The 27994-nt window shown below is 41.9% G+C and overlaps 1 protein-coding gene across 2 annotated transcripts in view; it reads right to left on the bottom strand.

Annotated features, from left to right (window-relative positions):
- GSK3B (glycogen synthase kinase 3 beta) overlaps nt 1-27416 on the bottom strand; it is a 150128-nt gene extending 122712 nt beyond the window's left edge. Inside the window, exon 1 of one of the 2 annotated variants that reach the window (XM_071433279.1) lies at nt 26072-27416. In XM_071433279.1, the coding sequence (XP_071289380.1) occupies nt 26072-26159 (88 nt within the window). In that variant the 5' untranslated portion in view covers nt 26160-27416. The remainder of the gene's footprint in view (nt 1-26071) is intronic. The other variant, XM_071433280.1, reaches the window with a different exon arrangement.
- Between the last annotated feature and the right edge of the window lie 578 nt (nt 27417-27994).

Here is a 27994-nt window from a genome sequence, read left to right as displayed (position 1 = left end):
CAGAGCTTTGCACAGCATAGGCACCACTTCCTAAAAACTCAGAGCTATCAGGATGGCAGCCAGGCACACACAGTTTGCTCAGGGTCCCAGGACAGCAGCAGCAGGAGGTGGCAAATCAACCCAGACCTCCCAGCTTCCATGTTTTCTTCACCTGTAAAATATTGCTGATGCTCTTCACCCTATTCTCATTATTTTCTTCCCTGTCAGGATGACAAGATCCAAAGTTTTCCAGAAGCTCTGCAACCAAGCACTTGTTTAGAGTTCACCTCACAACAGGCATTGCCATACAGAAGTACTATGAATCAACTTTTGTCTCTCTACCATTAATGAAAAACCGTCCAGTGACTTAAAGCAAGACAAAAAACTGGCATAAAGATAGCAAAAGGAAAAACTGGGAAGGACCTCAGGACTGAACTGAAAGCCTCACACAGTGAGCAGGTCATTCTGGCTGACAATTTCTTTAGGAGGCATTGTTCCATGATAGATTCATTAGATTCATTAGGAAATGCTTGCAAGGCACTCAGTGTAATGACAGAAATTAAAATACTACTTGCAAATTGATATGTTGGATATAAAAATTAAACTTTTGCCTTAAGGGACAAATTATAAGCAAAGTTCATCTCTACTTTTCTGGGTTTTGTATTCTACTATTTTTTTTCTGTAGATTCAGAATCTTGGTTACCCCACTGCTCTTAAACTGGTTTCCTGAGATAATTAAGCTCATTTGGTCACTAGTTTGCCCATCTGTTTTTCCTCCCCACCACGAAAACACCTGGACCTCACTGGTCATTATCAGCCTAGTCTGATAGAGCAGAAATCTCTATCTGAGATTTCTGGATCTCAGAATCTGAGATTTTGGATCCCCTGTCAATCAGCAAACCAGGAATACTCCCCCAGCTCTTTCATTCTGGTTGGCAGCAGGGAGCCAAGTGATCAGCATACACACACCAGGCACCAGCAAAAACGTGCTTTGCTCCAGACAAGTCAAGGTCCATGCTTTCTCTGTCTGTGAGAGGATGAAACCAAGGTCACCAAGCTACAGTACATAACTAAGACCAGTTTAAAAGGGGCATCACTACTTCCAATGCTGTGGTGGGTTGACTCCAGCTGGATACCAGGTGCCTACCAAAGCTGCTCTATCACTCCCCTTTCTCAGCTGGACATGGAAGAGAAAAAATATAACTAAAAGCTGACAGGTTGAGATAAGGACAGGGAGAGATTATTCCCCCATTACTGTCACAGATATAATAAACTCATTTTGGTGAAAAATCAGTTTAATTTATTACCAATCAAACCAGAGTAAGATAATGAGAAATAAAAAATCATCTCACGAGCGCTTTCTCCCTAGCCTCCCTTCTTTACAGGCTTAACTTTAGTCCTGATGTTCTCTACCTCCTTCCCTACAGCAGTGCAGGGAGACAGGAAATGGTGGCTGCAGTTGGTTCATCACCTGTTGCCTCTGCCTGCTCCTTCCTCCTCAGGGAAGAAGGCCTCACACTCTTCCCCTGTGCCAGCATGGTGTCCCTCTCACTGGAAACAGTCCTCCATGAACTTCTTCAATGCCACTACTGCCCACAGGCTGCAGCATTTCACAAACTGCTCCACTGTGGGTGCCCCTCGGGTCACAAGTCGTGCCAGCAAACCTGCTCCAGCATGGGCTCCTCTCTCCACAGGTCCTGCGAGGAACCTCCTTCAATGCAGGATACCCACAGGGCCACAGCCTCCTTTGGGAATCCACTTTTCCAGCATGAATTCCTCCATGGGCTGCAGGTGGATCTCTGCTCTCCCACAGACCTCAATGAGCATAATCTGCCTCACCATGGTCTTCATCACCAGGTTCAGGCCAATCTCTGCTCCGGCATCTGGAGCACCTCCTGCCCCTCCTTCTGCACTGATCTTGATCTGCAGGGCTGATTCTCACATATTCTCACTCCACTCTACCATTTCTATTGCATAGGCATTTTTCCCCTTCTTAAAAACGTCATCAACTGCTGTCACTGTCACTGATGGCCTTGGCCAGGAGCTGGCCTGTTTTAGAGCCAGCTGGCATTGGCTCTGTTGGACATGGGAGAAGCTTCTGGCAGCTTCTCACCAAAGCCACCCCTGCAGCCTCCCTGCTACCAAAACATATCCACACAAACTCAATACAACTGCTCAGAAATCTATTCCATACAAAACTTCTACCCACTAACTTCTGAACCTATGCTTTGAAGGACTGCAGGGCTGTTTCCACTGACACTTGATTTAAATTTCTTTACCTGTCCTGTCTCACGTCACAAGTTTTTATATCTTGACAACACACCCTTAAGAGATTGGTAATAACGAGAGCCATGTCTTTGGCAGTACTGCCACTCCGTGTTTGCACCTGTTTGTGTATGAAGTAGACATTCAGACTACAAACTGAATTATAACTGCAAGCCTGATGTGATTTTTTATACCAGAGGACACCTCTGCCACCAATTGCTACCTACATCTAAGTATGACAGGCCATAATGAAAGTAGCAACAGATATAAATATTACAAAACCATCTGAGGTTATAAATAAATGTAACTCTAGCATGAGACCTTATTTCCAAACCATAATCTCTTAAGTGGTGTAGAAATCTTTGGCTTTAATTTTTTTTTTTTTTGGCAACAAAGCAAAACAGACTTAAAGCAGACCCATCTACATCAAAGAGATACTTGACCAATCTACCTCAATTCTACACCCTATGGAGAATTCCAAACTGCTAAGGACTGACTACTTTCATTTTCTTAATGCTACTGCCACCTAACAGATTTCAACAGCAAAGCCACCAACCCACAAGTGCTCAAGGCTTTCTGGGAGAAATACTTCAGAGACAGGCAGGAACCAACCTACACACAGCCTGGGAAATTAGCATTCACACATGCTCTAGCTGAACACACCACTAAATGAGAAATAGCTCTAAGTGAGACAAGGAAATCTTCAGCCAAAAAAAAAAATCTCAAAAAAAAAGGTCAATTTCTCCTACTCAGGAGGACAGCAAGCAGAACAATTAATTTCCTAACCTTTACATTGTTAGAAGAGACTGCTGCTGTAAGTATACAAAAGCTAAGCCAACATGTTTCAAAGTAAAGTGTTCAAGATCGACAGAACTGACAATTTGGTTTTCTATTTCTGTCTGCTTACCCTGCTGCTTCTGCCTGTAAACATTTTGTAGGAGGATGTGAAATTCAACAGAGAGGACTCTGAACTATGAATGACTCCACAGTGGCACATTCTTAGAAGTGCGTGGTGGTGCCTATGAGCTCACTCACACATGATAACGTCACCAGTTAGGGTCAATTCAAGGCAGCTACAGCTTTACTTGGTTACAGCTGAATGCCAGTTCATTAATGTCAAAGTGCCCTGTCCTCACCTCCAGTGGTAATTTGAAGACAGAAGAAAAAAGAGAAAGAAAAGGGAAAAAAAGAGAAAAAAATATGTCAATGTTTATGGGGAAAAATTAGGTTATGAGAACACCTGGTAATACCTTCGATTCTTTGCTGGTCTTCAACTTCTAGTAAAAGCCATGCACTGAACACTGATGTCTTATCTCATTAGGCCTAATAATTTGATTTACCCCACTCATTTTGTCCAACCTGATGACTTGAAGACCTCTGTATACATTGCATCATTTACTCTGAATGCCTGAATTCTGCCTCACAATACCTTGTGAGGTACCTATGCAGTATTTGCTTCCTGGTGTGTATTAACAACATAACCAGCTGACTGAACTAGTAAATCATAATACAAAAAACATCCCAAGGTCTTATCTACACAGGGCTGAGGAAAATTAAGTAAGATTAAAGTAAGATACATTATACATACATATTCTCACTTCAAATTATGTATACACAACTCACCTTTAAATATACCTTGACCTGATCAGCCAAGGTCAATGCAACTGCTTTCTCTCCACAACAAGGAAAAGGTTGGCTTTATAATCACAGCTAGAAGATACAACCTAATACTTGAGTAGAACATTGTCTAAACAGATCAGAACAACTACTCATTAAAGAGCTCCTCACTGCTTCTTCAAATCACAGTCTTTGTTGATTCAGTCATCAACCTATATCATATCTAAGACTTCTACCAAAAGAACTTGCTATACATGGCACACCACATCATTAAGGATCTGAGCGAAAGAACAGATGTAGGTTTCTCCACCAACATGGTTCTTCCATCAGCTGAAGACAATGTACAGGACTGCTGGCTGCAGAACATGAACTGTAGTAACAAGTGACGTGGAACCACAACATCCCAAAAGATAGCAAAATTGCATCTTCTGTTTTACAGATGCACATGTGAACACATGGAGGAAAAAATTTATGAACCAAAAAAGGAACCGACACCTGTTTTAAAATAAAAATGCCATTATACCTAACATGTTGCAGTTTTAAGTCAACTAAAGCAGTAAAAAAGAGAATATCACCTAATCTTTTTAATTCTAAAAACTATCATTTCAACAACTTTGGTATACCTTGACTTTAGGATAAGACACCATATACATCCTACATATTTGTTATACCATTTCTATAAAGCCAATATAAAAATGTACACCGCATGGAATGGAAGGGTGAAATGCCATACAAAACACAGCCTCTCAGAAAACCTTGGTGTCTTGCTCATCAGAAATGCACATGCTCAGCCAGGAAAGCTGAAAACTTCAACACTGCCCATCTATAACATCAAATCAAGCTATAAGACAGAAACTACCACAACACTACAAACTGATTTTACCACAAACTCAGGCAAAACACAGGATAGTAGTTCCCATCATTACCACAAAGTAAAAAAGTTTGTAACCATACAGATATTTACTGGAGCTGGAGCCTCCCCAGCACACAGCACCCTGCCAACCACAGATCAATCCATTTGGTGATCCCAATTCACGAACAGCTGGTTTAGACAAAATATATCTAAGTCCAACAACTTTTCCTCTGCCTGTAGCAAAGCTTGACTGCAATGAAATAACTTTGTCACTGCTAAAGTAAAGCACAGTTGCATGAAAAAAATAAAATCATGAGACCAGAGCCTCCTCAGAAGAAAGGAATTTCAACAACTTATGAATAAGGTGTTTTGTGTCCACCCAGCTTCCAACTTTTATAAACTCCATCAGCTTCAAAGTATGTACTACCACAGTGAAGCAACATTAACTTCTGCCAAAAAAGAGCACATTTGCACCAGCTCCATGGCAATGAGCAACAATTTGACTCAAGTGCCCTGCAAAGGCTTGCAGCTACAGTACAGCAATCCTAGAGATGAAAATAAAATTTTACACTAAAGACTCATCCCGTCATAGGACAACTCTTGAAGAAAAAGTGTGCATTTTACCTTTTTTGGATCTCAGACTTCCACATACAAGGAACTAAATCACGAGACAGAGCTGACAAAGCAGGAACTTGAATGGAAGTCAAGATTTTATCAACAGCTAGATTTGGTAAGTAGTTGCCATACAGAAGCTCAAAGAAAATGGTTTTACACTCTGATAACTCCAAAGGTGCCATCTTTAGAGCTATTAGCACAACACAAGAAACAACTCCTAAAAAGTAATAAATGCATTCTTCACAACTCTTTCCACAGCAGAAAATTCAGTGCACCACCATTTCAATAGTCCAAAGTAACAGCAACTCACCATGCTTCTTGCTGGAATAAAGCTTCCTAAAGACAAGACAAATACACTGAATATATTTTTAAAGTTTGAACAAAAATACATTTCTTATTTCAGACATTTAAGTGTTTAAAACAAGGATTCAAACACTGTGCTGTGTAAATAATCTAGTGTTGTCCCAACAAATTAGTGGCTTTCCCTAAGCACACTGCATGTTCTGAGATTTTTAAGTGGATATACACTGTAAATATTAAATTAATTGACTCCTCTGAGATGACTCAAAAAGCCCAATATTCCACATCAGTCAGAGATCCCAGTAGCATGGTTATTTAAGAAAGTTTACAAAATTCAAATATATTTGCATTCTTTCTGAGTTGACACTGAAAGACATGAAACCCTTCAACCCTTGGAATAGTAACTGTGGCCATCATTTCAGACACCAATGTATCAAACAAAAATCTATTATCCTATAGATAATCATTGACCTGAATGCTTGCTATATAGCAATCTAACTATACTTCCTTTGGGAAGAGAGAAAAATAGGAAATTTTGAAGGCAGGCATTTTTATTTAAGTACAGTTTTAGCCTCATATTCAGAACAATGGACTGCAGCCAGATTACATTTCAAGGAATTCTGAGTAGAAACATGTTATTTTTTTCTGTAAAACAGTAAATTCTGAGTCCTGAATCACAGCCAAAAACAACAACTCTAATTTTGGTGTATACTGAAGAAGTATGGAGGCAAAACAATGAGTTTGAACACACAAAGAAACATGAAGGCCAAGATTTGGGAGCAGAGGGACATACAGTCCACATGCTCTGTCTGCTTCCGACCAAGATCAAGCAGCTAGCTAATTCTTACTGGAAATTATTCAAAGAATAAAATGCTTATTTAAAATATTATATTTTCAAATATTAACCAATAAGATTAGAGTTTTTATTTCTTTGGCTACAATTTTCTTACATAAAAATTAGATTGAGAGCCCCGTTTGTCAGCTAATAAAAAGCAAAGCATACTTACAAAATTAGGCCAAAAATAAACAGTTCCATTCCTAGAGTGTAGATGATCATTTAAGTTGAATTCACATTTTAAAGTTTGACACAGGCAAAATTATCTCAATTCCTCTTTCTGGAGTCACCAGCAGGAAATGTACTAGCAGTCAAGAGGAAACTAAGGAGAGCCACAGTTGGCCACACTCAAAATTCAGATGCAAAATTTCTCACCTTCATAGTAACTGTGGTTATTTTATGGCCTTACTACAAGGTGGAACATCACCCTCAGATATATGCAGCAACTTAAATGCCTCAGCACCTCAGATTACACCTGCAGGTGTACTTTGGTGAACTAAACCAGATGGCTCTACATCAAAAAGGCTAAGCATTTTGGTTTTCACAAAAAAAAGGAAAAAAAGAAAGAAAAACCACAACAAACAAGAAGCCTTTAAGCCAGAATTCAGAAGTTCAAGACTGTTTACATCCAGTTATAAACCATATGTGACAGCACTGGAAGAGGCTGACACCTCATAACCAGAAGACATGAGCTGCCAGGCTTCATAGAAGTTTTCGAAGGGCTCTGCCAAGAGCTGAGCAAACCTCTTCTCAACCCTGCAGTGATCAGGCTACTTCAAATGACCAGGTGATTGCCTTGTAAATACAATTAATTTCACTGCCTGCAGTCTTGAAGCTTCACAATAACCAAGAGACCAGAAATATCCTCAAAGAGCATATTAAAGAGGTGCTGCATTTTTATGTATCGCAGTTTCTTTTTATCTGCTACAAACAAAGTGCACACAACTCTGGACTACTTTATAGGAGCAAAAAAGCATGTTATTTTCATGGAACAAGCAGATTTACAACAAGAGCTCAGTGTGCTCATGGTAGGGCTTCCCAGTGCTACATATCTGGTAGCATCCCGTAGGATCAGAGGCAGGTGTCTGTTCCACAACAACAACACCGTCACCAGAGTGGCTGAGGCACTGAGCTCAACCATCCAAGGACAACACGCTCCACGTTACCAAAGGAACGGAACAGCAGCAGGAATTCCTTGGAATGATTCCTCTGAAGCTGTGCTTATCCATTTAAGAAATGCCACTTGGAGAAAGAAAAACCACAATAAAACCAACAACCATGAGTTAAGCCAAAATGTTCAATATAAAAGAACCATGGCAGGAAGAGTCAGAGAGAAGAAAAAATACTTAATAAAAACACAAACTGGCACATCTCAACACTGCATTAAAAATAAATAAAGCATGATGAGCAGACGCATGCACTTTTATCCAAATCCAACAGAACTTGAAATAAAGTTTAGTGAGTCATGATCCAAACAAAAGCTCATCAAGGCTACCTGTGCTTGAAAACAGCACAAACTGTACTGATGTTTTACTACTTGATTAGAGTTAAGACCCTGCCACAATTAATTTTTGTTGCTCTTGTCTGGGCATTTATCATGCTGAACCTCCTCACCTGCAGAAGCATTAGAAAACAGGCTCAATGGGTTGATTATTTTCATAATCAACCACATTGAACACTAACAATCTTAACTTGTCCAAGATTTTTGCCTAATGCCTTGATAAAAAAACAGCTTTCTAGAAAAGGTTTTGCTGTTAGTAGGTCAGGGATGTGAGAACAGTAAGTGGAAATAAGTGAGGCATTCTGACCAAAACCAGTTTTGGTTTCAATTTTTTTCCCCTTCACAAAATCTTTTCAGAAAACAGGTCAAGGAGCTCAGAGAAAGAACTCTTCTATCCACACCTAGAATATATTATATTGTTTCACTAAAAGAAAGAAGAGGCACTTAATTTATTACTTACAAGAATGAAAAAAAAAACAACAAACCACACAAAAAATAACTAAAGAAATAATTGGATTAAGAAGTAAAATTTTGTTTAAAACAGAACTCAAGTAAATTTATCTAACTGCCTTCACTTATAAGGCTTACAAATTTGATAAAGATATTCTGCACGAAACCTGACATATACTTTCCAAAAACCAACCAAAAATCAATACTTCATTATGACTTTTGAGTATTCTCCCCCATTTTTCTCCAATACAATGAATTCATACATAAATACTCTAAACACTGAATTTAAAAGTCCAAGGTGTCACACTGATGGCTTACAGAGGCTGTTCTAACAGCATAACCCCATTTATCTCAGGAATTCCACAGAAAATTAACTGTAATACCTTAAGATTCAGAAGGTAAGGCATGTCTGTAATACTTTCAAATCAAACTGGTTTCCACCACATTTTAACATGCAGTACCAGTCAATACATTCTCTCATGTCAGACACTATTTCCAACTCGCCTCTAAATGTCAAATAATCCAAGTTCCAGCCAGGCTGTACAAACAGGGACAGTGACAGTGAAAAGCAACTTAAACTTCAAGTGATTATGTTCCTTGCATAATACTCATTCATTCCCTAACCAGGATTACAAGCAGAACATTGGTAGTTATGGACTTGAAAATGAGAAGGGGATTCCCCTAAATTATCAGTGAGCATTCCCAATATGCTAGAGGCAATGGCAAAAAATATTATTGTCTCTTCAAGAATGGCAGAAAAGTTGAACAAATCAGACATTCAATAGAGGACAGACTTAATTTATTTTCTCCTAATGGAAAAAATTCAGGAGAAAAATGTATGTTATTCCACAGACAAAATGCTTTTTTGTAAAGGTCTCAAATCCTAAACAGGAAACTGGAAAATAAGTCTGCTGGTACAGAAAATTCCTCAACTCAATGCAAGTCAAGACAATTCAACATCTGATAAAGCTACATGGCTGCTCTAGTTACTACTAGCCACAAAGAAACATTTCATACATGTTCATGAATAACTAGATTAGAATGTTTCTATTTATTCACTTTAGCTTTATTTCAGTCACTTTAGTGGTCTGGATGAAGGCAGACAATTGTTCTTTAACAAGAGCAACCAAGGTTTTCTCTTCAAGCCACAACAAAGGGTGTCTCCATATACTCCAGAACGTCCCCCCAAGCACGTCTGAGGTTGGTTTTTTGAGTTTATGTTGCTAGTGTTATAAAATCTGAAAACTTATCAGCTTTAACTTCTCATATCTCTTACAATAACTGGAAAAGTAAAAAATATCTTTTAGGTTCTCAAGTCCAGCAACTTCTTACTGAAGGATGCTATATTGTATAGCCCTGGGTATATACTCAGTCAAGACAAGTCTTTAAGATGCATAGTTTTTCTTGAGGAAAAACATTCTAAAAATCCTTTCCATTGGGTGGGGAGAACAGAAAATAGAGACATTTCAGGAGAAAAATACATCCTTTCATAACTTCAGTGCCGTTATTTTTACACAGGCAGTGTACTTGAGAGAAGTAAAAGCAGGAATTAATGTTTGCTCACTCTGCCCCCATAGTACTTACAGAGAAGAAAACACCATTTACATCTGACTGTTTTACTAAAGTTAAGACAAAGATCATCAGTTTCACTTCCCGATTCGCCTCTCCCCGATATCCCAGCTCGTGCTTCAGACTGAACTCCTCTTTTTGTGAAGTCCAAGTAATCAGGTGGGTGTTTAATTCTCCACATGTATCCTGAGCTGCAGTTCAACTCTGCTCATTTCCCTGGCTCCACTGCAGAACACCCACCACAATCACTTATCACCCATCACCCTGACAGCTGTACGGCTCACCTGTCCCACTCATACCAGCATCCTTGTGCAGAACCCTGTCCAGGCTTTCAGCATATGGGCTCTCCACAGCATGCTATTTCTAACACACCTGGACTGCCAAAAGTAAAGAATTTGTCCCATATTAAAGGCTGTTGAAAAACAAAAAAAGGCAAGATGCAGCAAAATAAGAGTATAAATTTTGCTTCTGTACTCAGATTTTTTAAGTGACTTTTAAACCATATTTTCTTCCCACTGGCAGGAGTTAGAAGAGTGGCTCAATGAAGTGTTTCTACTTCATTCGCCTCCAAGAAAACTGTTCTTCTCCCCTGTAATAAAGTGCTGCTTTTGGGTACACCACATGACTTAATTAGCATGCTTAATTAAAAACTTCCCAGCTGGATCCACTGATCTGCACATGAATTTGAGTCCAAATCTAGAAACTTAGCCCACTTACATATGCTTCTACCACCATCTCTAAAAAGGTACCAAGACAGTATCCAAAAAGTTCTGTTCAAAAAATGTATTTAAAACATTGGTAGGATACGAAACTCTAAATTCTCACTGCTTTCTTTATTTAAACCAAAGGTGCATTACTGCATTCTTTAAACCAGACCTATCTTCAAGCTTGCTGTTCCACTTACTTTTCCCTCAAAAAAACATCACTCTATTTGTAAAACAGATTTGCACAGAACTGAAACTCACAAGAAAATACCCTTCTTGTGACTGTAACATCAGCTAAACTCTGGCATTACAAACATTAAAATCAACATTTTCCAGACAACTCCATTCAAGAGTTCTGATTGCCTGCAGTTTCAACATATACTGAGTGCAAGAAATGTAAAGGACCAAGAAAGTGACGTGTGACCATTTAAATCAGAGGAGACTTTAAACATGAAGACAAGTTACTAGTATTTTACAAATATGGAAGGGAAGGAATGAGTACTTTTCTCCATTTCATCTTCATGAGAAAGGTACTTTAATAGTAAGAACTGCATTAACTTAAAATTTCAGTTAGCTCACCAACTGCCTCATACTCATCTAATGCCCACTGCCAAGTTCAGGGAAGAGAGGGGATTTAAGCATTTAATTTTATTGTTATTATTTACTTTGAAGCCTCATTATGAGAAAACTCAATCTGAATAGTTCCCATAACCCAAAAAGACCACTTGGTTAGGCTCTACCTTACTTCTTTCCTTGCTCCCTTTTCTGATGCCAGGTTACTTTGTTGACTTCTTGTTGCTGCCACAGCACTGAAGCTGAAGAATGTCAGCAGAAGCATCCCAGTCTCTCACAGCTACCAGCAGGGAAGGGGAACAAGCTTTCCACAATACACAAGTTGTAAACTCTTCCATCATTCAGATAATGACAGCTGCAGACAAAAAAAGAACTGTACGGCCTGGCAGTCTAAGCCATCTAAGAGATGGGACTATTTTGTGCACGTTGAAGTCAGATCAAACACTAAAGCACAGCCTTAAGCCAAGCACTGCCTAGAAATGAAGTATGACCGTCTCCAGCAAGAGCCTCGCTTACAGTCAACCTTCTAATCCTTACATCAGCCAAAGACTTCAAATGGAAAAAATAAAAGGCATTTAGGACTACTACTGTACCTTAGGAGGACTTTGGCATAATGTTAGTGAGTCATCATTTCTTCTATTTTTTTTTTTTTGAGCAGAATAAAAGGAAAAAAACATTAATTTGACATCTACCAACTTCATATTCAAAATCATATGGAATGTGGAAGCAAGGACTCCACAGAATTTTACAATTCAGTTATATTTACAGTTCAGGATTCCAACCTTCCACAGTAACTTCACATGTGTACAAAATAAGAATATAGCTTTGCAAGGCATAGAAAAAGCATTTCTTTAGTTCTAGTCAAAGCTTCTGTATCAAAGGGAAACCATACACCAAAATATAGATGATCATTTCAGCTCTTAAGTATCTTTATAGATTGTCATGTGACAACTCTAGACTTAACAGTTTCACACATCCATCTTACTTGCCAGAAAGCTGCATAAGTCAATTAAAATCCCTAAAAAATTTAGATAATAAAGTGACAAAAGGCAACACTTGAAGATCCTCTTTGAATCTTTGAATTTTGAACTAATAAAATGAAAATAATGTAACAACTATCTACACTCTACAAATGTACAAGACCAAGAATGTGTTTTCTTTCTAGTTTGTGCTCTATGCCGCATCTGGTTTCTACACGCAATCTTCAAACACTTGTCCCTTTATTACATTAAAACTAAAGCAATTGCTGTGAACAGACAGTAGTCAATGGATGAATATTCTTCTTGCACTGGCATTACACACCATAGCAATACACTCCAAGTTGTCTGGAGCAGACAGACACCCCTAACATAAGCTTGGTACCTATGCAGCTGGTGCAGTTTGGTCCTGGTCTCTGCCTGAAGCTCTGAGCAGTTCTTGACTTGTGCTAAATTCTTTTGTGTTGAAGCAAGAACCACAGGATGAAAAACTGAAGGAAAGCATTGCTTTTCTCAGGACCCACATGAAGCAAGATCTAGAAATCTCCCACAGAAAGGCTGTGGTTGTCAAATGCAGTACAGGACTACCAAAGAGCAAGCTTTCCTTTCAACAATGCTTGTACAAAAAAATGAAATTCAGAGCAGATTTAAACCTCTAACTAAAAATACTCCCCAGCTGCTTTTCCAAATACAGTACATTTGCCTAAACTCCAACACTAAGGAAGCTCTATGAGTCTAGATATTAGAAAGATATTAGAAAGATTTTTTTTTTTTTAACAAGGGTGGTGAAACACTGGAACAGAAGCGGGGTGGGTGCCCCATTTCCAGAAACTTCTGAAGTCAGATTGGACAGCACTCCGAGCAATCTGATGTGGCTGAAGATGCCCCTGCTCATTGCAGGGGGACTGGACTAGACGATCTCTCTAAGAATCTACCTTGCTTTTAAGTGTTAAAGCTGCGACCAGTTTCACAAATCCTTATCTCCACATCCACTAACTGCCAGCAAGCTGCCAGTAACACAAGGCTACCTCATCCCAAGGGGAGAAGCAAGAGGATCAGTGTGCTGTAACTGAAATTCTTCCCAAGACCACGCAGAAATAACTGGAATGACATAAAGTAATACCATAAGGGACTACAGGCTGTCTTAATTAAAACCTCTCCAAACTTCTATATATAAACTACCTGGCAAGCATCTTCATTTTTCACACAGGCACTACTGGGAATCTGACAGCCTTCCCTAATCTATTCCAGTGCTCCTGTTTTTAAGAGTTGACTTAACTAGCTTAGTAAGTGTTTGCTACAATTTAAGCCTACAAATAGTTTCATCTCCAGTAGGAAAGTTTTGTCTTTTCTTTCCAGCTATCTTTTACGTATTGAAAGAACATTATCAAAAGAAATCTCCCTTCCGCCTCCTCTAAAATAAAAAACTATCATCCAATGGGTTTTCAGTTTTCCTCTAACAGCACTGAAGCACTTCAGTTTCTTTAGGGGAAACTGTAAGTTCCTCTAAAGCACTTTTTTTAGACTTCTGACCATGTTACTTTGCCTGCAACTACTCTTCTTCCAGTACAATACCAAAACCAGATGCTGTACTTTAGCTCATTAGCATGCCAAGAAGTGGGAAGGCTAACTCCACATATTTTACACGACATTGCCAGCAATGTATCCAGTAAAAGATTTGCTGGTTCTCCAGCATTGGTTGACTCATGGCCACTGTGCAAATACCTGACTCCAGATTCTTCTCTGCAGATCTCCTACTGTCCCAGTTACCCCCAAACCTGTTATCAGCACAGTCAACCCTTACTGAAGAACAGATGACATCAGCCCCTCCTACATTTCATCCTACTTAGGGTACCACTTGGTTAAGATAATTTCAAACACTTAGGAGCACCTCTGATAGTGCAATCCACAAGTCTAGAAATTTTACTTAGATCACTCACAAAAAACCATTATTACTACACTAAACAAAAGTGCAGAAGGCCTGATTCTGCACATCCTTCTGCTTTGACACGAATCCTGACTTCAAAGAACATTTATTTTATAATGGCTGCAGACCTGTTCTTAGACAAAAGTCATTTTCTGCCATGATATATAAAGTAGTTAACACTGTGAAAGTGAGCATACACAATATAAAGATAGGTCATTTGTAAGAACAGACATATGGGGTCAGATCAAGGCATTGCCTAATCCACTTTCCTGTCTTTGACAGCTGACATAAGGAAACCCCCAAAAGAATAACATCCAAGCTATTAACAGGAGGTATGAATACAGACATTTGCCTTGAATTATACATATATATAATGTCACCTATTTTAAGCACATTCAGGAATTTTACCTAACAATAGTTCTCCAGCACTGCATGTTGTTACCCATATCCAACATCAGTTTAAGGGAACTAAGAGCTCTCAGCTGTACAAAGCCAAAGAAATTAAAATGATGCAGTGACAAAATTACTGGAGGAAAAAAATTCACAGTATTCTGTAAAAGTAGACATCTGAAGGTTTTCGCTGATGATGTGTTTTTAAACAAGCAGTTTCATGCCACATAGCTGACTCCATTTACCAGCACAATCCATGGCTGATCTCCTTTTAAGAGGTTTCATTTATGTGGTCTACATATCCTTTTCTTCAAAGAACAGCCATGGGATGGGTCACTTTGTAAGAATCTGAGCAGCACCATATTTTTTAAAAGGGCATTTTTTAACAACTTCTGGAGGTTTGCAGCTATTTATGCTAGTAGCACAAAGAAGTATCTTTTTTTTTTCTTAAATCTGTGCCAAGTTGAAGCAAAAGTGATTCATAACTGCACCAGCCTACTCTTCTGTGTCCTAGAGAAGAAATTCACTCTTGAACCTTCAGTAGGGACACCAACTCTCAAGTCAGACCGCCCAGCTTCCAATAATGTCACTATAGTTTCACTCAATTTTTCACATTTGAAGAGTTACACTCCACATAGTCTACCCCCAGACATCCAAAGAGGTACATTTCATAAGGGAGAACATTCCAGGTATAATTTACAAATCTGGTAGAATGTTAGAATTATTGCACTAGTTCTTTATATCTTCATTTTAAAATGGGGGAAAGGTATTTTGATGTAGTTGTATATTTAATGTTTAATGACTTACTTTCCACCTAAGCCCAAAAACTAGTAATATATATGGCAAAGCGGTTTCCACGCACAGAAAAACTCCAAGTTAGGGTTGAAGAAGTTGTAGAAAACAAAAATGGTCAATTTACCATTATTTGACTCACTGAAGGTTTCCTAAGTATGAGATGGTTTCATATTAACACAGACAAAACAAGAAATCGAAGTTAAAAAGCACAAGAGATGTCCAGAGAAATTCAATGGATTTCAACGAACAAATCTCCAGGAGTTCATGAACATCTGCTCTCTTCAGTGTCAGATGAAAGCTAATTACTCCTCTTCATCTACAGACAAATTCCCTATCCCTTTATTAACCACTTTTCCTGACAAAATCCTGGACATTACCTGAACTTTTGGAAATACTTGCCTTTATTCTCTACTATTCTTAGAAATCACAGCGCTTTCAAATACAGTCATAAAAACTTGCATCTGTAGTCTCAAAGTAAAAGTGGAATAGCCTGTGTACAGCAGTCTTTGAGGAAGCTATAGCTCAAAGTCCTTCCCATCAACTTTTTGTTCTCCTTACTTCATAAACTCCCTGCATCAGTTCTACAATTTAATTGGCTACTGATACACTTTCCATACACTTCTTCCTCATATTTCCCAGAAAAATATTTTGCAGACCAGACACAGATGCCATCCCTAGCAGCCTTGGCATTTTCCCCCCTCACTAGCATATCTTAAGTCTGAAGGGTGTAAGGTGTACCTGTAAAGTACTAGATGAGGGCTGCTCACTTCTGCAGCAAGGCCCAGGGCACCACAACTTCAGAACTCCACTGGAAGCACAGCAGTGCACAAGGACACTGGGAGAGGTGAAAGCACCACAGCACAGAAGATTGTACGTGAAATGTGAGTAACCAGAGCAAGCAAGCTAAAACATACACCTTAGCAGTCTTCCCAGATACTCAGACAAGAATACCATGAGCACCTTTGCATGTAAAGATAAACTTTTGCGATCATACATGTAGAGCAGTCTGATTTAAAGCAGAAGCCTTCACATGTGGCCTAGGTTTAAATTCCAGATCTCAGAACTCTAGATCATCTCCTCCCCTTCATATCATATTTCTGACCATGCATATGTGTGTGTCTCTCTATAATCAAATACACGTCAAAAGTAATAGAGCAAAAGGAGCTGCTAGAGGACAACTTAACATGACTTTTCTCAGTTAGAATCTATTGATTTTGAAATAGTCTGCCAGGAACTCCTTCATAAATCCACTTGCTCTTCACTTAAAAGAAAAAAGGACAAAATAAACAAAAAAACCCCACCCTACAATGTCTGAATAAACTAAACCTAAAAAGCATATGTAGATACTATATGTTTTAAACTAACGCTAGAAAAAAATTATGTTTTGCAATTATGCCACAATGTAAGAATAAAAATTAAGCTTTCACCAGATATTTTGAAATGCAGACAGTGTCACTGTTTCAGTAAATATATCTGAAGTATCATAATTATTAAAAGTTATAGACACAGCATAAACATTTCTGCACTACTTCCTTTTAGGGTTGGCCCACTGTAACAAATATTTACAGTCAATCATTAACTGCTCAAACATTACCACTGAAAAAATAGTCTGGGTTATCAGGGAAAAAAATAAATCCACAAACTATTGCTTAAAGCCAAGGCACTGACACCAAATAGAGAATGCTGCTCGTTGCCTCATGAATCTCTCTACCTGTCTCCAAAATCCCACAGGCATTTCAAATATGCCACCTGGGAAAACAGCTGCCGTTCTTTTGCTGTCAGAGATCCCATGTCACTTGTCATGCTTGAACCTTGTCAGCTTTCATGGACACTGAAAGCCAGCTACTCCAGCTGAAGGTAAATTTCAGTCCACTGAAGTTGAATCTATCCCAAAATAGAAGAGACTTGCAGATTTGGCAGCATTGATTCCCCTAAGATCCTCCATTAAGCCAAATACATTTCTGAAACATGCTCTGATTGCTTGAATGACATTCAGACATTGCTGCTGGTGAGCTTCAAGAGTCCATCAAACTCAACTGCCATCCCCACAACATCTGAATAAGAACTTCTACACAATCCCAAACCAACCCATGCCCACTGCACTGAGCAAGGAAGAGCAAGTTTAAAGTTGAGCTCAATCTAAAATTGAGAGTACCTTATTCTGGGAGTTGCAATTAAAGCTTTCCCTGCCCTCTCACTGACCAATATCATCTGAAGTTTGGGCCCACAATTTCCAGAATAGTGAAGTTCTCCCACTCCACACAAAACTTATGCTTTTGTCTCCAGTACATTTAATAGATGTTTCACTAGAAAACCCAGACAAAGAAAAAATATCACCTAGTTTTCCATGGGCCTCTAAAACATTTCCCCAAGACTCAGATCAGCTCTGCAATCCATTGTGGTTACTAAAACATATTGCTAAATCTATTCCAAAGTCTCTAGAACTGGAATTTGATTAGGAAGGTTCTATTCTCTGAGGAACACAGAAAAAAAACATAATTAACTTGCAACTGCTATGGTGCATGACTATATGTACCAGTGGCTCCCAAGGCAGCACACACAATCATGAGTAAGATGGCAAGATTAGAAGTGAAATGGTCAACAGATACATTCTTCTCAAGGACAACAGCATTTTCTGCTTCTTTAGGTTTCAACTGAGCAATTGTATTTATAAAGAAAACAAAACATTCCATCTACTCACCTGCAGAGATGGTGCCCTGCCTGAAAGCTTGGTTCTCTAAGTGAGGCACAAAACATTTTTTCTGATGCTGATCCTGAACCCCATAAATTGAGGAAATACATTTATGGTTATGGGCTTCATTCATGGGGATACAGATGCGTGCCAAATTGTTCACATTTACTTGGTCAACATCCAAATATTCAGTTTATTTAGGCTGATGAATTGGTGACCCCCTTCCTCCCTCTAGGAAACCTGCTCACACAGGTCAATTCATTGTGCTGCTTTTCTTAAATAGATACTTAAAACAACTAAGCAGATGAGATGGGGTGCAACTAGCATTGTATGCTCTATCTAAATATTTACAGGATGGTGTGAATCAAAAAACCAGATTGACACTATCAACTGTGACTAAATAGTTTTCCTCCTTCTACACAGCAAGAAAAACCAAATTCTTCTCTGCAGCAACAGTCACAGTTTATCTTTCTGCAAAACATATTCTTGGCCTGTCTTAAAATTAAACAATTGCCTGCATTCCTGGCAAAAGACATTACCATGAGCTACAGGGCTTGTATCTCACAAGAATTATATTCCTACTAAAAAAGTCAAAAAGAGATGATATGGCTGTAAGAAGTCTGCCTTGGTTGGAAAAATTCAGCTGCTGCTTCCCTTCTGGTTATAACTTCAGAGCCAACACCCAACTTTTCTCCTTCCAAGTGCTCTGACCCAAAAGACTGGCAATTTTTGCAGCTGCACTCAAATGTACATACAACAGCACAGTGCAGGGCCAGAATTTCTAAGTTCTATATACCCTCCACAGCAGTGCTTATCCAGTGGCAACAATGAGCAATATCCTCCCTTTCCTTTTTGATCAGCAGGTCTCTTATTATGATCATCTACTGTCAGGCACTTGGGCGACTAAAATGTTTCTCCAACTCAGTCCAACTGCCTGAAGAGACACATCAAGCAATGTAACTATATCACTACACATTTTTGCGACATATCAAATTTAAGACACATTTTTCAGACAGAAGTATACTTTCACCAATGCTACATTGGTCATTTTACCCTTCAAAGAAAGAGAAACTCAGCCCTATTCAGACATATTAAAAAGCTATAAAGGTGTATTTTTCTTAGCTGTATGCTCTCACTTCTGAGAGAAATTCACAAGCTGAAGTGAATTTCCTATGGCAGGCACCAAGGCCCACTGCAGCCCCATATCATTGATCCTTCAGGAAACCTGACTCTATATCACTCACACAGAAACCCTGGAAATCATCTAGAAATTAATCAACATAGAAAATAACTGGCAGCCCCCTTTCACCTGTGCAGGAAGCACTAGCACTGATACACAGTAAACAGCCCCTCCCTCAGCTGATGAGGCCAAGTCAGAAAATACACAGTCCCTGCTACAGAGACACAGCAAACTCTTGGCAAGGACTGGAGCCAACCCTTCAGAAGGAGCTGTTGCTGTATGGCTTTTCTAAAAAAAAAAAAAAAAAAAAAAAAAAAAAAGCCCTGAGTTCTTGACATTGACAAGCTATCTTACCACTTTCCTTTCTTCCATTATAAAACAGACTAGGTGAGAACACAAATTGCCTTAAATGCTTAGATCTACTTCCCGTCTGCAAGAGATAAAAGTACAGAGTGAACTGCTTTGCTTTATTTCCTTTTCTGAACAACAGACAAGTCATCTGTGGCAAGAGCACCTAATGAAAAGATTCTGTGATAGCACTGAACATACAAGAAAAATCACTGTCCACTTCTTTTAGAGGCACAGCAGAATGACTTCTGGGCATCCACATTTCTTACAGCTTCTCAGACTGCGATACAGGACTGCTTTCAGAAAGGTCTCCAACATGGATTTCTATTGAAATACCATCATCTCACCTCTCCTACTGCCGTGACAAAACATCACACAGCAACACCTATAGGATACAGGATTGAGTCCAACAGGCACTGTTTTCATGGAAAACACCTAAATAATGACCCTGTCTCTGTGGCATGGTAAGCTATCACCTATGGGTGCTGGAAGGATTCTGAAGAGGTGGTGAAAGCAAATCGTTGTTATCCAAAAGTTTATAAAAGTTTCAGGTAGAGATTCATTTCAGGCTTCTGTTTAATGAGATCCAGCAGCACTGACCAGAACAATTGTCTGAGCACAACTATGATGTTGTAGCCACTTCTCACAGATCTGCATCTTGCTACCACATCTCACACCTTTCTCACCTCAAGATCAGACTGCTACAGTGCACTCAAGCAGTTACATTTTAAATAAATTCAAAAAATGAACTGGCACAGACCATTATGCCTCCAAACTTCCACCTCCCCCAACAGCAGCATGCAGCACTTTGGAAACAATCTCTGTGGGATGGGAAGTGACAAGAGGGTTTCTGGTGCTGCATCTGAAGAAAGGAGGTCTGACCTGTACAGTACACTGTGGGTTTGGAGCCTTTATGGCTCAACGAGTATCTTTATTCATCACATTGTAAATGTTGTAATTGGCATTTATTTTCAACATACATAAATAAAAGAGCACCTATCTGTGCAGCTTTCTAAAACAAGTTCTGAAGAGACAAATCTTTGAATTTTGAGTGGACTTAGATATTCTGTGAAGCAATCAAACTTTCAATATTTTCCATTTCCTAGTTGCTTGACTTTAAAAGTTTGTTTGTCTTTCAAGGCTGCTCCAGGCTGATGCTCATTAAATTCAGAAAGCAGCCAAGTAACTCCACCAGCCATATCGTTGCTGCAGGAGACAGCCACTTTAGCACTTCCCACACTAGCTATGGGTGACTAAAAGTCCTCAGAGTAAAGTTGATTTTTAAATTTTTTTAACAAAATCTAAAGAGAGAGAACTTCAGAGAAATATTCAAGTTTTGAGTTATCTACAGAAATGTCTTGAAATTCAGAGGTAACAGACTTTTCAATTTAAAATGGGACTCAGTCATTTAAAACAAAAATACTCCAATAGCTTGAACCAAGAGGCTTCAAGTGTTCTACAAGCACCTGGCACAGTTTAGCTACTGTGTCAAATAACCAAGGGGTTTAGCATTAATTCATTTCAGAAAATGCTACAGGTGATTGCAGCACTAAGCTTGAACTGCAGGCTTTTTGCACACAGATAACACTGTACACTTTCAGAATCTTCTTCAGCCATTCATCCAGTTTAAGACAGAGCATGGGCTGAGGGAACAGCAACAACCAATATCCCAGAGATTCATATCATTGTGAAGATCTGTGATGAGTAAACTGAACACCAATATTGGAAAATTCCTTTATATTTTATCTAAACAAGCTCTTAAAGATAGAATACAAGAAAATTAAAGAACTCTCTTAGGGCAATAGAGAGAAACTCTTCAGGCTGTGGGGTGATCTTCAGCTTTTCCCATCTCCCTGGCACTGCTTGTGATACCTACAAGGCCCTATCAAGTTAACAGATAAGGTGATACAACAACCTCCAGAGCCAGGATGCATGCAGGCAAGGAACACACTCCATAAGCCATAGCTGTGGAAACAGGTGAACAAGACAGTTCCAATATTGTTAGGAAACACACAAGGTGAATCAAGGGGTAATACAAGAGGGGATCACCTCCAAGAAGCAGTGTAGGGAAGAGGAAATGTGCAGAACAGAAATGGAATGCTCAACTAGCTAATGGTATGAATAAAGAGGAAAGAGTCTGTCAGCATCAGAATTATGTACAGCAGACAGTTCTATTCCTTTTCAGACTGCAAGGCACAACTTTGGGGCACTGTAACATGAAACACTTTCCACTCAGGCACACATGTTCATTAGCTGACCCCCTCAGTACATTTTTTTCCAATCTAGGAATGAGGAAAGCTGCTCACCCAGCAGCAGTCAGAAAGCTGGACAGGGCTAGGATGAGCGACAGCCAGACACAACGCTCAGCAGGCTTCTGGAAAGGAGTGATTTTCCTCTCTCCAGCAAGGAAAGCAGGACGGGCAGCTTTCAGTTTCAGAAACCAATTAGGCAGAAACTGCTATCAAAGCAATAGAGAGGGCCCTACCCTAACTGGGTTGGGAAACACCAGGTGGTATTATCTCAGTGGCTTTGCCAGTTTCAACAGCCCCACTCATTCCTGCTCGCAGAAGGCGCCCAGGGTGCCCTTTATCCAAGGCTCTTCCCACACACCTACCTGGACACCACACAGCATTAAACTAAACCGCCACCTAGACACCACTGCTACCTAAAAAGAAGCCACTTTCATGTAGTTGCTCGTGGAATAACCACTAAAAGAGCAACAAACTCACAGACTTTATTCCTTCATGAACCATTTCTAAAGAGCCATCACACTCTGTGTGAACAATACACAGCAATATAGGCTTACCAAGCTATTGTGCTTTCAGGAGATTTTACAATACAGAAAAAACCCAGTGAATCTAAGAAGAAAAGAAAAACTTCAACAAACCCCAAGTTTGGCACCACTGAAACATTCTTCCACAGAGTCCAAAATGAATTATTACAAGACTGTCCTTTAGATTTTGCAACCAAGAGTATGTGGTCAACATCAGAATTAGCTAAAGCAAATAAAACTGCCTTCCTCACCCTCCAAGTTGACAAATCCTGCCTAACCAATTACAGATCCATGACACTCACACATGGAGCAAAAAACTCTTCATGGCAAGTGTTAGCCAAGACATTATTTACTGCAGACCATCAAGACAACTGGCTACAGTTACAATAAGTACTGCTGTCTGCAAGGACTTGGTGTTACTTGAAACACTTATATTTCCCAGAAGCCCAGAGAAGGAAAAAAAAAAAAATCAATTCGACAGTCATTAGATGAAAATTCTCAAACTGTAAACTTTGAGACTTCTATTTTTATACTGATATTTTTAGTCATGTGTTGCATGACTACCCTTTGTATTTCAGGATTATTTTTGTCCCATTTGAGAAACAAGGTACATCCGTAAGCAGTGTAAGAGCAACTAGGTAAAGAACAAAAGAAAACTTCAAGCTCCTATCTCTTCTCCTACTATAATGAGCAGGTTGATAGTATCAGCAAGTGGAAAACTGGAAGCTTAGCTCCCTCCTTTTGAGGGACAGGCTTAACGCAAGGAGTACACATGGGTTTTTTGTTCAGGGAAAGCCTGCAAACTCAGCAATACAAACCTGCACAAAGAATACACTATTTGAGAACTATTTCAAGGTAGAAATCCATATGGTTGAGTGATTTCACAACCACAAAAATATAAATAGGGAAATAAAAATAGTCAGATTTCAGAAGACAGAGGTACGGCTTGAAAGAGATATATGAAGGCCACAGGGTTCCTACTGTTGCAGAGATGTTAAAATCCTTGTAACAGCCCTGACAGAGCAATGAGAGCAGCATGCATGAGAAGTCATTTTTCCCAACAGTCAAAGGAGAAGCAGCTGTTGGTAATCCCCCATCCTTCCATTCAAGGCTTCATCCAGTTACCAACTTCTGAGAACAAAGTATCATAAATTCAATCTAACAAACTGCACAGCAAAGAGATGAAAAATCCTTGCTCAGTCTTTCCTCCCCATATACCTTGGGAAGAAATGCAATGACAGCAGGGTTCTAGTTCTGCTCCTCCCAGGAAACACTGGAAGGAACAATGAACCCTCCTCCAGTATTTTATGAATCCTTTTCTCATCCCTTAGATCTATCCTTCCTAGGTAACTGTTGCAGCACTCAGCCAGGAGAAGCAATAGCTGCAACAGACATCATAGCAAGAGTGACTTCATCATCTGATTTCACCCCTCCTTACAAATGAGAGCAAAAAGGCTGACAGCAAACAAGTCAGGTTTTGCTTCCAAAAGACCCACACCAAGACAGAAGCAATAAAGATGTCCAAGACACTCAGAAGATACCAATCCATCAATTTTCACCTTCCTCACAAGGACTCTTTTGTCCCAGCTTTAACTCAAACTGGCTCAGAATGTAACTAAGTATCAGCCTATAAATATATATCAAAATGAAAGAGCCGACCTAACTCTGTTCACCACACAAGCACTCCACACCGGCAATACACAGCTTGCTACATGCTACATCATGTGATAAGATGTTACCAAGACTCTGCTAACCAGAAAAATAAAACCTTTTTTGACACCCTGGAATTTTTCTCACTTAAAAAGCAAAGAAAAAAAGTTAACTTCCCAGGCTGTCTTACATGGCTGGATTAACTGAAAATAGAAACTACACTTCCCACAGAATCCTTGAATGTGGTTCTCTTGCTTTGTTCTGACATTTTTTTCCAGACAGCAGAAGGACCAGGAGCACATGACTAGAGCGACTGGGGGGGTTATCACAAGTGCATGCGCTTTATGTTACGGCCTTTGTTTCTCCCTCAGTGTTATACACTTGGGATTGAATCATATTTGCAAACTTGTTAGTCTGCATCAGTTAGCACCCTCTTCACAGGCAAGCATCTGTCTAGTCTTTGACCTCAAATAAACGGGAAAGGAGCATCAATGACCTTTCAAGAATCAAGCTGCAGAGCCTGAATAAGGCACATTTAGTTGCTGAGTATGACAGGTTGAGGTCTCGCTCGGTTTAGACAGCCACCTGCAGAAATACTGATCAACAAGACCTGCTTTCCATCCCACAGGCACATAAAGTGAGCCAGTAAATTAAAATGGAGTCACCCACAGTTCTCCTCCATACAGATCAATAATCCTTAATAAATACTAATGCTGGACCTGATCAAACCTACGCTGTCATGCTGCTAATATGGGTTAACTGCACCCATGGTTTTTGGAGGGCTGCTGGCACACTGACCATGCAGATATAAGGTGGACTACAGCCCCTGAGCCAAATGCTCTCTTCAAGGCTTCAACCACAGTGGAAGACATTTCGGTGCAAAAAAAACTATCAAAATTTCTCATCTGTCAAAAAGCTCACACTCTCCCAGTGCTTTGGCATGAAACATACAAGCCCCTGCGATGGATACAGGCATGTACCCATAGAGCCATGTCAGGTGTGGCTTTACACTAATATCAAATAGATCAATCGAATGGGAATGCATATAGAGCATATTCCTGGTCCCATAAAATGTCATCCTGCATTTCCGTAAGAAAATATCTCTAAAAACTACACTGTTCATATAAATCTGGAAAAACAATTCAGGTCTTAATGTGAACATATTCAAATCAGGAGTAAAGAAATTCCATATGATAAGCACATAGCTGATCTACAGCAACTCAGAACTGGGCCTTTTTGTATCAGCAATGTACATTTGCTCAGGTTTAATTCATATTTTTAATTCCCACAAACCAGCTAACCCCAACGGATAGAATACGAAGAATGGGCACACATTAAGCATTTCTGACATGTCTGTGCAGAATAAAGCACAGGCCTCATTCTTAAAAAAATATTCCTCTGATCAGAAAATTGGGAAAAGAATGCCAAGCTTGACATGTGAGCCCATGGAGTAGTTATTTCAAAATAAGCATTTTCTTATGCCTTCTTCTGAGCATTTTACCAGAGCCTGGAGGATATTAGAGACACCTTTTGTAAGCTCCCCTCCCCCTCCTTTTTTTTTTTTTTTTTAATGGGCTGGACTAAAAGGTGCTCACACCCGATCTACGGGTGCATGGAAAAACCTTCCATGCTCTCTCCCCTTAACAGCCAGGAGTGCTTTAAAAAAAAACCTCAAAAAAACACATAATGAACGTGAATGTCACGGTCATACCTGTGTGCCCGCAATTCGTTTCCTCCTTTCGGTGGGAGGAGGGGGGGAATGAAAAGGAAATACAGACTACGGAGCTCCCAATCCGTTTCACAAAGGGGGAAAAATGGCTTTTTAATGAGCCAGAGGCCGCTGGCAGCGACCAGGAGCTAAGGACGAGGACAAACCCACCGGGATTTTCCGTCCAGCAGGCCCCGAACGGAGCGGCGGCGTGCGCCTATTCAAGGTTAATGGGGGGGGAAGGGGAGAGAAAGGAGCTGCCGAGGCCGGGGCTGGGGCCAGGCTCCCTTCGCCGCTCCCCGCCTGGGCGAAGGGCGGGGGCAGCTTCCCCGGCCCTCACCCCCCCACCCGAGGGGAGCAGGATACTCACGGCTGACTTTCATGCTGCCGAAGGCCGAGGGCTGCTGCACCGGCTTGCAGCTCTCCGCGAAGGAGGTGGTCCTGGGCCGCCCGGACATGGTCTCTCTCCCGCTCTGCCCCAACGGCGATCACCTCTCTCCTCTTCCTGCCTTCGCCCTCCGCCTCGCCCCGGCGGGCCCGCCTGCCGCTCCCTCGCTCGCTCAGCTGCAGGAGACGGGTGGGACGCGCCACATGAAACGCCGGGACCCCCCCTTCCCCCCCCGGGGAAGCCCCCTCCCCTCTCGGTCTCTGTCGCCCAGCGGCTGCTTCTTCTTCTCCTGCCTCCTGCTGCTCCTCCTCACGCCGCCCGCTCCTCACACGATCATCCTTCCCGGCCGCGCCGGTGGGTCCGAGAGCCGCCTCCCCCCGGCGCCGCTCCCGAGCGAGGGGGGTTCGCTGGGCCTCGCTGCCCCCACCCCGGGCGCCAGTCACATGGGGCGGAGGCTCGCGGCCCGGCTCCTCCGATCCCGCCGCCGCCGCGTTTCTCTCCTTTTATTTGCTTTATCTCTTTTTTTCCCTTTTCTTCTTTTTCTTCCTTCTCTTCCTTCCCCCCTCCCCGTTCCTCTCCTTCCCCCTCGCCTCTGAGGGAGGCGGCAGGCAACGGGACTATTTTTTTTCCCTGGCGGAGGGATTCAGGGCACCGCCGAGCGGAGGCGATGCGGCAACGAGTCGCAATAGGATCCGGTGGTGGCGGCGGGATCCGCGGCGCGCGGAGGGGGGTGAGGCGGCCGGGCGGCCTCGCTGCTCGCTGACGCTGCTGCTCAGTGCGGCGCTGAGGCGGCGGCGGCTCCGGCGGTGCGGCCGCTCATTGCGCCCGCACGGGCAGCTGGCGGCGGCTCAGGCAGGGCACGCTGCACTGCGGACGGCGGCCGGCGGCGACGGCACGGGCCATGACGGCGGCAGTTTCCCTGCTCCTCCTCAGCCCGGCTTCAGAGTGCTGGCGGCGGTCGCCGCTTTTGCTGCTGTTTCCCCAGGCGCCCAAGGCACATAGGACTCGTTCGCCCGGCTGAAGTCTCCCGCCGGGCCCCCCTCCCTGTTCCTGCCGATCAGTCCCTTTGTCCCCGCTGCTCCCTCCGCTGCGTGCCGGGCTCCCGCCGCTGCGCTCTGTGCGTGCGCCAAAGCCGCGCAGCCGCCCGTGCCCGCCGCCGCCCTACGCTGCGGAGCAGCCGTAAGCGCCGTCTGTGAATACTCGGCCGAAGAGCCCGGCGCGCCCGCGAGCCCCCGGCCCGAGGCCTTTACGGAAACGCCCGAGCCTTTTCGGGGCCAATCCTGAGGCTGTTACAAGAATGCCTGTAACTGGCCGGAACCAATCACGGAACCACCGCGGGCGCGACCGATTCTCCCCGAAGTAAAGCGGAGACCCAATCGGAGCACGCCGCCGCCGCCCTAGCAGCGCGGGCGGGCGGCCAATGGAAAGGAGGGCTCTCTTCCGGCCATCGCCGGGCCAACCCGATCGGAGCCGACGAGGGAGAGCCAATCAAGAGGCGCGCTGCCTCCGTCACCCAGCCCTGGGACGTCTTTAAGCCGCAGCCCGAGGCGGAGAGCGGCCGCGGGCTGCGATTGGCTGGCAGCGATGAGGCTGCCTGCAGGGAGCCAATCGCGAGGCGCGGGGCCACGGGCGCGCCCGCTCCCGACGGGGCACGGCCGCTCACCTCTGTGGGGGCCGGGGGAGAGAAGCGCGCATGCGCAGTTCGGCCGGGCACCGCCCCTCAAGCGCGCCCCCGCGTCCCGTCCCGACGGGAGCGTGTTTGGGGCAGCGCGAAAGGAAACCCGAAACTGTGGGGTTTGTGCTCAAAACCCGCCAGGCACAGAGGTTCTGCTTCATTGAGCCGTGAAGGAAATGGCGCTGACGCGCGCAGTGCTGTCATAGAATCACAGAACGGTTTGGGTTGGA

Source organism: Agelaius tricolor, unplaced genomic scaffold (assembly GCF_023055355.1).
Source record: "Agelaius tricolor isolate 1412-34295 unplaced genomic scaffold, bAgeTri1.0.p SCAF_9, whole genome shotgun sequence".
Classification (NCBI taxonomy): domain Eukaryota; kingdom Metazoa; phylum Chordata; class Aves; order Passeriformes; family Icteridae; genus Agelaius; species Agelaius tricolor.
The sequence above is the reverse complement of the archived record's forward strand: the minus strand, read 5'-3'. Positions and strand labels throughout refer to the sequence as shown.